The sequence below is a fragment of the Amblyraja radiata genome, chromosome 2 (assembly GCF_010909765.2).
Source record: "Amblyraja radiata isolate CabotCenter1 chromosome 2, sAmbRad1.1.pri, whole genome shotgun sequence".
Lineage (NCBI taxonomy): Eukaryota > Metazoa > Chordata > Chondrichthyes > Rajiformes > Rajidae > Amblyraja > Amblyraja radiata.
This window is the reverse complement of record NC_045957.1, coordinates 115,620,154-115,633,389: the sequence shown is the minus strand read 5'-3', so window position 1 is coordinate 115,633,389 and position 13,236 is coordinate 115,620,154. Positions and strand designations below refer to the sequence as shown.

Genomic DNA, 13,236 nt, shown 5'->3' with positions numbered 1-13,236 from the left:
CGACTGATAGGAAATGGTACAAACTTACACTTCTTTGTGGATCGTACAGGGTCTGAGTTAAGATGATGTTGAAGACAGCATGAGAACGGCTACTTTCTTCATTCATGTTGGTGGCTGCAACGGTTCTTGATTTGTTTCCTTCTGACATCAAGGATTCAATATCCTGCAAAATATCGTCGATAACATTTAATGATTATACAGAACATAGAACAGCACAGCACAGCACAAGAACAGGCCCTTCAGCCCACAATGTCTGTGCTGAACGCAATGCTAAGACCAACTCTTATCTGCCCGCATACAATACGATACGATACGATAGAAATGTATATATCCCAGGAGGAAAATTGATCCGCCAACAGTCTTAAAACACAAGATACGTGAAACATGTAATTAAAGTGACGAGTGGAAAGGAATTGAATTGAATACATTTTATTAGCCAAGTATGTGTACATACAAGGATTTGCCTTGGTGTTTTGCTCGCAAGTAACAACACGACATACAGTAGACAATTAATAATAAAACCTAATTTAAACATGTGAATTAAATAAAATACCAGAGCAAAAGGAGGCTACAGATTTTTGGTTATTGAGTAGAGCTACTACTCGTGGATAAAAACTGTTTTTATGTTTGGCTGTGGCAGCTTTGACAGTCCGGAATAGCCTTCCAGAGGGAAGTGATTCAAAGAGTTTGTGGCCAGGGTGAGAGGGGTCAGAGATGAACTTACCCGCTCGCTTCCTGGCCCTTGCAGTGTACAGTTCGCCAATAGGGGGGAAGGTTGCAGTCAATAACCTTCTCAGCTGATCGAACGATGCGCTGCAGCCTCCGGATGTCATGCTTGGTGGCTGAGCAAACTAGTGGATGAGGCCTCCAGTCTGAGAAACAATCTTCCACCATCACCCTCTACTTCCTTCCATGAAGCCAATTTTCTATCCATTCAGCTATCTCTCCTAGCAGCCTTGCGATCTAACCTTCCAGAGCAGCCTACCATGCAGAACCTTGCCGAATGCTTTGGTGAAGTCCATGTATACAACAGTTACAGCTCTGCCCTCATCGACATTTTTGGTCATGTTTTTAAAAATTCAATGGGATTTATAAGACACAACCTCCAATGTACAAACCCATGCTGACTATCCCTAATCTGCCTCAGTGCCTGTATATCCTATCACTCAGAATACTCTCTAGTAACTTTACTAAACTAAAATGGGACCATGTATCACCAATAGTACTTGTAGCTGGTTGCTTTCTTGGAAGTGCTGTCACTGTTTCAATGTAAACACAAATTCTTAAATATTCAGATAGACACAAAAAGCTGGAGTAACTCAGCGGGACAGGCAGCATCTCTGGAGAGAAGGAATGGGTAATGTTTCGGGTCGAGACCGTCATTCAGACTGGTTAGGGATATAGACCAAAGATCCTATAGCGAGCAAGATAGATCACTTGACGAAAAAGACGTAGTACAGTCATGGGCAGATGCAGGGGTAATTTTCAGCCCCATTTCCGTAACCGGCTTCCGTCTCCGCACCAAAGATCCCATAGCGGAGCAAAGATAACTAGTGCGGAGACGGAAGCCAGTTACGGAAACATCCTTGTAAAAATAAAAGTTATTTGATAAAAATCTTCTCCTCATTTTCAGAATTATAATTTATTAACACAAACTGTTCCCCCGCAACGTTGATTACACTGCGAGTCGGGTCGGGTTACTGAAATGGATGGAAAAAAAGCCCACGTTCCGCTCCGTTGCGTACTACCCGTCAGCCCATTGCATTTAGCAGGAGTGGTCTATCTTGCTCCGCTATAGGATCCTTGATATAGACGATGTGGAGAGGTAAAGAACAATGAATGAAAGATATGCAAAAAAGTAACGATGATAAAGGAGACAGGCCATTGGTAGCTGTTTGTTGGGTGGAAACGAGAAGCTAGTGCGACTTTAGTGGGGGAAGGATAGAGAGAGAAGGAATGCAAGGGCTACCTGAAGTTGGAGAAATTAATATTCATACAACTGGGCTGTAAGCTGCCCAAGCGAAATATGAGGTGCTGTTCCTCCAATTAGCGTTTTGCCACACTCTGACAATGGAGGAGATCTAGGACAGAAAGGACCTATTCATGCTTGTAGCAGGCCCGTACGAAGCTTTTCAAAAAGGGGGGTGGCATGACAGGATTACAAAAAACGCAATGTGAAATAATGTGTGCGCTGCACACATCACGAGCGCGAAGCGTGAAGTCCCTCGATGCCGGGGTCCAGGGCCCTGGAAGCTCAGGGGTTTTAGATGTTCTCTGATGCATTCTGAGCCTTGTTTTGGAGCATTTTTGCACCAAATTTATGACCAATATTTCAGAAATTAACAGGAATCTGAGGTAGCTTTTTCACACAAAGGGTGCTGGGTGTATGTAACGAGCTGCCAGAGGAGGTAGTTAAGGCTGGGACTATCCTAATGTTTAAGAGACATTTGGACACGTACACGGATAGGACAGATTAGATGGATATGGGCCAAATGCGTGTGAGTGGGACTAGTTTAGATGGGACATGTCGGTCGGTGTGGGCAAGTTGGGCTGAAGGGCCTGTTTCCACACTGCATCATTCTATGACTAAAAAGTGAAGAAGAAAAATGCATGTAGATAAGTAGAGCAGATTTGAAAGAGGAGTGAAATGTAAAGGCAGAGAGAGGTTTATGGGTGGAAAGGAACATAGGAAAGGAAGGGTGAGAGTGGGCTTGGGCAGATGGCTGAAGGGAAAATAGTCACAAAGTGCTGGAGTAACTCAGCGGGTCAGGCAGCATCTGCGGAGAATATGAATAGGCGACGTTTCACAGAATGCTGGAGTAACTCAGCAAGTCAGGCAGCATCTGTGGAGAACATGGATAGGTGACATATCACAGAGTGCTGGAGTAACTCAGTGAGTCAGGCAGCATCTCTGGAGAAAAGCTATAGATTATAGTACGGGTCATGACCGTTCTTCAGTAATATTCATGATGTGCCATGCATAGACATTCCTGAATTTTACCCAAACCATTGTGAGCTACTTTGTTACGGTGCTTGCCCTCTCCTATAACGTCTCTGCTGCCTTGGGTGATGCAGGACAGGACACAAGCTTTGGGACATGGTGTGAAGCTGTTGCCGTCTGTCCCAGCCTGGTAAAAACCTGGATGGAGTGGATTTGGAGAGAATGTTTCCACTAGTGGGAGAGTCTAGGACCAGTGGCCACAGCTTCAGAATTAAAAGACATTCCTTTAGGAAGGAGATGAGCAGGAATTTCTTAAGTCAGAGGGTGGTGAACTGTGGAATTCATTGCCACAGACAGCTGTGGAGGTCAAGTCAATGGACATTTTTCAGGAGGAGATTGATAGATTCTTGATTGATATGGGGTGTCAGAGGTAATTGGGAGAAGGCAGGAGAATGGGTTTGAGAGGGGAAAATAGTCATAGGGTGATACAGTGTGGAAACAGGCCCTTCGGCCCAGCATGTCCCATCTGCACTAGTCCCACCTGCCCGCGTTTGATCCATATCCCTCCGAACCTGTCCTATCCATGTACCTGTCTAACTGTTTCTTAAATGTTGCGATAGTCCCTGCCACAACTACCTCCTCTGGCAGCTTGTTCCATACACCTACCACCCTTTGTGTGAAAAACATACCCCTCAGATTCCTATTAAATCTTTTGCCCTTCACCTTAAACATATGTCCTCTGCTCCTCGATTCACTTACTCTGGGCAAAAGACTCAACTATTCAAATCATGATTTTATACACCTCTATTAGATCATCCCTCAGCCTCCTGTGCTCCATGAAATAGAGTCCCAGCCTACTCAACTTCTCCTATAGCTCTGGCCATCTAGTCCTGGCAACATCCTCGTAAATCTTCACTGTACCCTTTCCAGTTTGATGACATCTTTCCTATAACATGGTGCCCAGAACTGAATACAAAACTCTGACTGCAGCCTCACCAACTTCTTATGCAACTGAAACATGACCTCCCAACTTCTATACTCAGCCTGACCCGCAGAGTTACTCCAGCACTCTGTGAAACGCCACAGAACAGGGCAAGATTAGGAAGTTTGCTGATGATACAGAAGTGAGTGGTTTTGCAGATAGTGAAGATGGTTGTGAAAGATTGCAGCAGGATCTGGATCAATTAGCCAGGTGGGCAGAGGAATGGTTGATGGTTGCATGGTTCCTTGAAGGTCGTGTCGCAGGTGTATCAGGTAGTCATAAAGTATTTTGGCACCTTGGCCTTCATCAGTCAGAGTATTGAGTATAGAAGTTGGGAGGTCATGTTGCAGTTGTATAAGACGTTGGTGAGACCGCATTTAGAATATTGTGTTCAGTTCTGGGCACCATGTCATAGGAAAGATGTCAAACTGAAAAGAGTACAGAGAACCCCATCCTGGATCAGTCCAATCAGGGTTTTGTCATCCACAAACTTGACAGAGGTATCTGTGGAGGTGCAGTCATTGGGTGTGAAGTGGTGATTGGAGTGGGGTGGGTGTAGAAGGGCCCAGTCTTTGCAGTCTGTGAGTGGGTGTGAAGTGGTTGGGTGGGGTGGGAAAGGTTCCACTCTTTCCATACTGGAGTCTTGCCTTAAGTAGGTGTGGTGGTGAATGGGAAGGAGAGGGTGCCGGGTCCATTCTTTGCAGACTGGGGTCTGGCTTTGTTTGTTGGGGAGGGGGTTTCAGGGTTACGTTTCTGATTTTCAAACCTGCAGTAATACTCATTCAGGTTGTTCGTCAGCTGACGATTGTCCAAAGAGCGGGGGGCTTTCCTCTTATAGCTGGTGATTTCTTGCATGCCCTTCCAAACTGAAGGAGAGTCACTAGCTGAGAACTTGCTCCTCAACTTCTCAGAGTATCTTTCCTTGGCAGCTCTGGTTCCTTTTCTCAGCGCTTTATCGATTAGGCTATCTTTTAACTCTTTGACGATTAGGATATCGGCTTGGCGCATATTTGCCCCCAGCACCCCTCCCCCCCTCCTCCCGATCTCAAAATGGAAATATACATCTGTATATAATGATCCCATTAAAATGTGTATTTATGTCACAAACTATGGAATTCATATTTTTCAGTATTGTTATCAAGGAAAAGAAAGCAGTTCCAATTGTTTGATATTATTTGATATTGTTTAATATTATTCATATGGAGGAGAAAATATAATAGCTCTAAAACCTACCTTAATTTTGCAATCTCACTCAAGATAATTCCCCTTTCCCTCTCCCCTCCCCATCTCTCTCTCCCCCTCCCCCCTCTCACATCCCCCCCTCTTTCCCCCCCCCTCTTTCTTGCGGGGGGGGGCGAAGATGAAGGTGGCGCGTGCCCAGCGGGGGCCAGGTGGGCCGGGGGCATGAAGGTGGCGTGGTCCCAGCGGGGGTGCCGTGTGACCAGCGCGGGTCAGCGAGGGTGGCGTGGACCCAGCAGGGGTGGCGTGGGCCCAGCGGGGGTGGCGTGGGCCCAGCAGGGGTGGCGTGGGCCCAGCGGGGATGGCGTGGGCCCAGCGGGGATGGTGTAGACCCAGCGTGGGTCAGCGGGGGTGGCGTGGACCCAGCGGGGGTGGGATGGGCCCAGCAGGGTGGCGTGGGCCCTGCGGGGGTGGCGTGGGCCCAGCGGGGGTGGCGTGGGCCCAGCGGGGGTGGCATGAGCCCAGCGGGGGTGGCATGAGTCCAGCGGGGGTGGCATGAGCCCAGCGGGGGTGGCATGAGCCCAGCGGGGGTGGCGTGGGTCTAGCGGGGGTGGCATGAGCCCAGCGGGGGTCAGCAGGGGTGGTGTGGGGGAAAGATGGCTTGGGCCCCGGCGGCGGTGGGAGGCGAGGGGAGCGGGCTCTGCCGCAGCGGCGACTGGTGTTGGGGTTACAGCCGGTGGGTTCAGATTCAGCCACTCCCGCCCAGGGACGAGAGAACAGAGAACTGGCCATTTCCAAAGTGGAAACGTTGATTTGTTTTCCGATTTATTTATTTTTTTCTCGATTTTTAAAATTTATTTTTTGGTGACCCAACGCACCCCCCCTTCGGACGGCCATGTTGTAGTATAGATTGAATCCAAGCACTCACTTCAAAACACGTTACAGCCAACTGCGACAGGCCGTCCACATACGGTCCCAACACTTTATGCTCCCGAACCTTCAGCGAGTGCCGGCTCCTGAGAAAATAAATTATTTTAAATTATTTACGTTTAAAAAATATATAAATTCCAAAAAGAAAAAAAAATCATCTGTGCTTACAGGATAAATTTTATTTTTGACCGATTCAGCAAGACTAGATCTAGATTGTAGAAGGGAAGCAAATGTTGTAGCTGAGCAGAAAATGTAGTACAGACATCATATGATAAAGCAAAGTGAATCGTTGGATTATTAGTCAGCTACCTATAGAGTTTGAGTTGAGTTTCGTTATTGTCGCATGGACCAAGGTACTGTTAAAAGCTTTTGTAACGTCATTAGGTTGTAAGTGATAGGAGCAGAATTAAGCCATTCGGCCCATCTAGTTTACTCTGCCATTCAATCATGGCTGATCTATCTCTGCCTCCTAACACCATTCTCCTGCCTTCTCCCCATAACCTCTGACACCTGTCCCAATCAAAAATCTATCTATCTCTGCCTTAAAAATATCCACTCACTTGGCCTCTATAGCCTTCTGCAGCAAAGAATACCACAGATGGGGTACTGAGCTTAGATGATCAACCATGATCATATTGAATAGCGGTGCTGGCACGAAGGGCCGAATGGCCTACTCCTGCACCTAATTTTCTATGCTTTTATTCTCCTCCCTCTGACTAAAGAAATTTCTCCTCATCTCCATCCGAAAAGAACGTTGTGTAATTCTGATTTTGTTAGGTGTTAACCCAGTCAGCGGAAAGACAATACATGATTATAATCGATTCATTTACAGTGTACAGATACATAAGTGAATAAAGTTTAGTGCAAGGTAAAGCCAGTAAAGTCTGAACAAAGGCAGTCCCATGGTCACCAGTGAGGTAGATCGCAGTCCAGGACTGCTCTCTAGTTGTGGTAAGATGATACTTGTGGGCAGCTTGATTGTAGTCATTCATGTACAGTATGATTTGACTAGTTAGCATGCACCGTTTTTCACCGTATCTCAGTACATGTGACAATAATAGACGAATACCAATATTTGCTTACATTTACTCTGACAGTGAACTTTGCATCCAGACAGTTGCTGAAGAAACAAGGTGACACTAAAGTGGATGGTATCGCAGAGGATGCTAAAGTGGGCGATATTGTAGATAGTGAAGATGGTTATCAAAAATTACCACGCGCTCTTCATCGGCTGAGCAAGTGGGCTGAGGAATGCCTGAGGAGTTTAATCCAGGTTAGACTTTAGAGATACAGCGCAGAAACAGGCCCTTCGGTCCACTGTGTGCGGGCCAATCAACGATCACCCAGTGTACTAGCATTATCCTACACACTAGGGACAATTTACAATTTTTACCAAAGCCAATTGACCTACAAACCTGTTTTTTTTTTTGGAGTGTGGGAGGAAGCCAGACTGGGCACCTGGAGAAAATACCACGCGGTCAAAGGGAGAACGTACAAACTCCATACACACAGTGCCTGTAATCATCTATTGTCTTTCCGCTGACTGATTAGCTCGCAACAAAAGCTTTTCACTGTACCTCGGTACATGTGATAATAAACTAAACTAAACTAATGTGAGATGGATAAGATTTAATACAAACATGAGTGGTACCATTTTCACTTAGGGTATATGGAAGACTCTGCTAAAGGATGTAGCTGAGTCAGGTACCATAACAGCATTTAAAAGACACTTAGATAAGTAGATAATAGACAACAGACAATAGGTGCAGGAGTAGGCCACTCGGCCCTTCGAGCCAGCACTGCCATTCAATGTGATCATGGCTGATCATCCACAATCAGTACCCCATTCCTGCCTTCTCCCCATATCCCTTGACTCCACTATCTTTAAGAGCCCTATCTAACTCTCTCTTGAAACCATCCAGAGAACCGGCCTCCACCGCCCTCTGAGGCAGAGAATTCCACAGACTCACAACTCTCTGTGTGAAAAAGTGTTTCCTCATCTCCGTTCTAAATGGCTCACCCCTTATTCTTAAACTGTGGCAAAAGGTATGGATAGGAAAGGTTTTGAGGAATATGTGGCAAATGTGGGCATATGGGACCAGCTTAGATGGGGCATCTTGGACAGCATGGGCAAGTTAGGTTGAAGGTTAGGTTAGGTAAGGGGGAGGTGCAGCGAGACCTGGGTGTCCTTGTACACCGGTCACTGAAAGTTGGCGTGCAGAGAGGTTCTTCTGCAGTTGTATAGGGCTCTGGTGAGACCACATCTGGAGTATTGCGTACAGTCTTGGTTTCCTAATTTAAGGAAGGACATCCTCGTGATTGAGGCAATGCAGCGTAGGTTCACGAGATTGATCCCTGGGATGGCGGGACTGTCATATGAGGAAAGATTGAAAAGACTAGGCTTGTATTCACTGGAGGATGAGGGGGATCTTATAGAAACATATACAATTATAAAAGGACTGGACAAGCTAGATGCAGGAAAAATGTTCCCAATGTTGGGCGAGTCCAGAACCAGGGGCCACAGTCTTAGAATAAAGGGAGGCCATTTAAGACTGAGGTGAGAAAAAACTTTTTCACCCAGAGAGTTGTGAATTTGCAGTGGAGGCCAAATCACTGGATGGATTTAAGAGAGAGATAGATAGAGCTTTAGGGGCTAGTGGAATCAAGGGATATGGGGAGAAAGCAGGCACGGATTATTGATTTGTGACAATCAGCCATGATCGCAATGAATGGCGGTGCTGGCTCGAAGGGCCGAATGGCCTCCTCCTGCACCTATTTTCTATGTTTCTATGTTTCCCGCTGGATAACTCTATGAAATGTTATTCATCAAGATACATTTCAGTTGATTCTATCGGGTGCAGCCACACTATAACAAAATCCTGGAAAGATTTATGATCATCTGAACTAATATTGGCATCTCTTCTTGTTGGTTATCAAAATATCTAGAGACCACCCACACACTAAAAACTGGTGCAACCCAACTGGCAGGCCCAGAGGGGCCTTCCTTGTGAAGGTGAGATTGCATTGTGACAAGTGTAGCTTATTGGTCCTAACGAGGTGTACAAGTCATGAGGGCAGACGCACACAGTCTCATGCCCAGAGTAGGGGAATCGAGAACCAGAGGACATAGGTGAGTGGGGAAAGGTAGGAACCCGAGGGGTAACTTTCTCATGCAAAGGGTGGTAGGTGTATGGGGTATGAGCCCAATGCAGGCAGGTGGGACGAGTATAGATGGGACACGTTGGCCGGACTGGGCAACTTGGGCCTGTTTCCACGCTGTAAGATTCTATGACTTAAGTATTTGGTTATCAGTAACTATTTCTCTTTATCTGCAATACATCCAAAGATGTGCAAAATTACCACTATAGGCGACACCGCTCAACGTAAACATCCTGAGCAGTGGATCTTACGTGACACAGAATTGAATGGAAATACTCAGAGGATCAAAGTGGAGAAGAAAATTAAGCTATTCTTTCAGAAAAAGCTCCGTTCTGACAAAAGGTCATCGGCCTGAAACGTCAACTCTGATTTGCTCTCTTGTGATGCTGCCTGACCTGCTGTGTAAACCTTCTTTCGGACTCCCAGCATCTTGCTCTGGATTTCCCTATGTCTCTGTGTTTTCCTCAGCACTTATAGATAGCTTTAAAATGAAGAGTTATGCCATCCTGTTGTTTGAGAACAGCAATTTCCAACCAGCAAGATGCTACCTCTTGCGCACAGTAATTATCAAGACTAAAACCAAGTAATTTGCCAAAAATAAAGTGCTCTTCCTCTGTAAACAAGACATAGGACGGCATGGTGTTGTGGCAGTAGAGTTACTTTACAGCGCCAGACACCCAGGTTCGATCCTGACTACGGGTGCTGTCTGCATGGAGTTTGTACAATAGACAATAGACAACAGGTGCAGGAGTAGGCCATTCAGCCCTTCAAGCCAGCACCTCCATTCAATTCAGTACCTCTTTCCTGCCTTCTCCCCATATCCCCTGACTCCGCTATTTTTAAGAGCCCTATCTAGCTCTCTCTTGAAAGCATCCAGAGAACCTGCCTCCACCGCCCTCTGAGGCAGAGAATTCCACAGACTCACCACTCTCTGTGAGAAAAAGTGTTTCCTCCTCTCCGTTCTAAATGGCTTACTCCTTATTCTTAAACTGTGGCCGCTGGTTCTGGACTCCCCCAACATCGGGAACATGCTTCCTGCCTCTAGCGTGTCCAAACCCCTAATAATCTTATATATTTCAATAAGAAACCCTCTCATCCTTCTAAACTACACAAGCCCAGCGGCTCCATTCTCTCAACATATGACAGTCCCGCCATCCAGGGAATTAACCTTGTGAACCTACGCTGCACTCCCTCAAAACAAGAACGAGACTTGATACAAGCAGGGTCACGGGAGCTGAGGTTTTGACGGGATAAAGCTGAAGGAGAATGAAACTGGCCTGCGGAATAATTGAATCACCAATCCCAGAGTATTAAAGTCACAGATGTTGATTCACACAAGTTAAGGCAGGGCAGTGCCAGATGAAGTGATGCAGGTTGTAGCATGATCAAGGTCACAGGCAAAATGTGTAGGAAGGAACTTATACTGAAGATAGATACAAAATGCTGGAGTGACTCAGTGGGACGGGCAGCATCTCTGGAGAGAGGGAATGGGTGACGTTTCGGGTCGAGACCCTTCTTCGGACAGGAGGGTCTTGACCTAAAACGTCAACCCATTCCTTCTCTCCAGAGATGCTGCCTGTCCTGCTGAGTCACTCCAGCATTGAGTGTCTATCAAGGTCATAGCCAAGTTGTCCACATCAAGTGTGATTCCATTTTGAATGGTTGGATTCAGTTTCAGACAGTGGGCAGGGTGAATGTGGTAATCAGAGGCCAGTTGGTGGAGCTTGTGATGGAGCTGAATGTGGGAGCTTCCACTTTCCCGATATTCCAATAACGGTTTCCTCCCATGTCCCAAAGACGTGCGGGCATGTAGGTTAATTGGCCTCTGTAAATTGTCCTTTGTGTGTAGGAGTAAAAGTGCGTACAAGTGATCAATGGTCGGCGCGGACTCAGTGGGCCAAAGGGCGTTTCCATGCTGTACCTCTAAATTAAACTAAGCTACTGGTTTTGCTTTTGGACGACATTACCATGGAACAACCAATCGAATTGATTAATACAGATGTTGGGGATTATGGGGAGAAAGCAGGAGAATGGGGTTAGGAGGGAGAGATAGATCAGCCATGATTGAATGGTTGAGTAGACTTGATGGGCCGAATGGCCTAATTCTACTCCTATCTTTATGATCTTATGAACCTGTAGCTGAGATCTCCACTGATCTCAGCCCAATCTGACCTTCACTTCTGTCCACACTCAGCTCCCTTTATTGCCTTCCATGAGTAAACACTTTTTCACACAGAGAGTTGTGAGTCTGTGGAATTCTCTGCCTCTGAGGGCGGTGGAGGCCGGTTCTCTGGATGCTTTCAAGAGAGAGCTAGATAGGGCTCTTAAAGATAGCGGAGTCAGGGGATATGGGGAGAAGGCAGGAACGGGACACTGATTGGGGATGATCAGCCATGATCTCATTGAATGGCGGTGCTGGCTCGAAGGGCCGAATGGCCTACTCCTGCACCTATTGTCTATTGTCTATTTTAATGTTCATTTGATCACTTCAAATGAAGCCTATATATGTTGGAACCCCGTCTTCAGAATGAAATCTCCTGCCCCATCTCAACCAACAGAACTGCATAAATATACCCATATACCCATGGGGATCATGGGAAATGTAGAACAGATGACGTTTCGGGTCAAATCCTGAACTACTATCTACGTCATTGGAGATCCTCGGATTTTCTTTGATCGGACTTTACTGGCTTTTCCTTGCACTTAACGTTATTCCCTTATCGTGTATCTGTACACTATAAATGGCTTGATTGTAATCATGTATTGTATTTCTGCTGTCTGGAGAGCGCGCAACAAAAGCCTTTTGCTGTATCTCGGTACATGTGACAATAAACTAAACTTAACCAAACTAAACCAAAATAATCGGTACAATGCTTTGCCAAACCATATGAGTCAACATTTTTTAAGTAAGTTGCAAGCCAGTTGAATGTTCTTGGAACCATGGTTCATACTGCCAAGATGGTAAGCAAATATCCACATTACAGTTGGCAACAGAAGAAGGTTTGCAACATGAAATTCTTATATATACATCAGAACTATAACACAATCCTTCATCCATTAAAAACAAGTGCCAGGCTCAACAATGAATCTGCTTGCTTGCAATATGCTTTAACACCAACTGGGTTTCAGGGTGTGAATAGGTGTGGAACTTTTGTGGTCTGCTATACATACTGTAGGATGCTGTAGAACATAAAAACAGGGATGTAATGCTGAGGCTTTATAAGGCGCGGGTCAGATCGCATTTGGAGTAATGTGAGCAGTTTTGGGCCCCACATCTGAGGATTGATGTGCTGGAGTTGGAACGAGTCCAGAGGAGGTGGACTCGAATTATCACAGGGATGATTGGGTTGACATATGATGAGCATTTGACGGCACTGGGCCTGTGCTCGCTGGAGTTTAGAAGGATGAGGGGTGACCTCATTGAAACTTTCCAAATACTGAAGGGCCTGGATAGAGTGGATGTGGAGAAGATGTTTCCACTAGTGGGAGAATCTAGAACCAGAGGGCATAATCTCAGAATAAAAAGGTGTATGTTTAGAAAGGAGATGAGGTGGAATTTCTTAAATTAGTGGGTGGTGATTCTGTGGAATTCAATGCCACAAACGGTTGTGGAGGCCAAGGCATTGGGTATTTAAGGCAGAAATTGGCAGATTCTTGATTAGTACGGGTGTCAGGAGATTGGCAGATTTTGATTAGTACGGGTGTCAAATGTTATGGGGAGAAGGCAGGAGAATGCGGAAGAGAGGAAAGATGGGACAGCCATGACTGAATGGCGGAGTAGACTCGACGAGCCGATTGGCCTGCTCTGCTTCTGTCACATGAATTTATACCCATATTTTATACACTGGACAAATCTGCTCGCTTTAAATAAAAATAATGTGATTTTACCCGGCGATTTCAGATGCTTAGAAATAGCAGCAATTTTAAGTACTTTATTGTTCCATCAATCATTTAATAAAAACATCAATTATTTTGTCTCACATGATGTTATATTCTTCTGGCCCTCGTTTGTATTTCAGATTGTGAAAACTCAAATATTTGCTTT

General features: G+C 45.8%; 1 protein-coding gene across 5 annotated transcripts in view; it reads right to left on the bottom strand.

Moving 5' to 3' along the window:
• Positions 1–13,236, bottom strand: part of kif13a (kinesin family member 13A) — a 294,683-nt gene that overhangs the window by 148,933 nt on the left and 132,514 nt on the right. For all 5 annotated transcript variants that reach the window (XM_033013828.1, XM_033013858.1, XM_033013844.1 and 2 more), the window contains exons 7-8: positions 6,031–6,118; positions 29–163 (exon numbers count right to left, since the gene is read on the bottom strand). In XM_033013828.1, the coding sequence (XP_032869719.1) occupies positions 29–163; positions 6,031–6,118 (223 nt within the window). The remainder of the gene's footprint in view (positions 1–28; positions 164–6,030; positions 6,119–13,236) is intronic.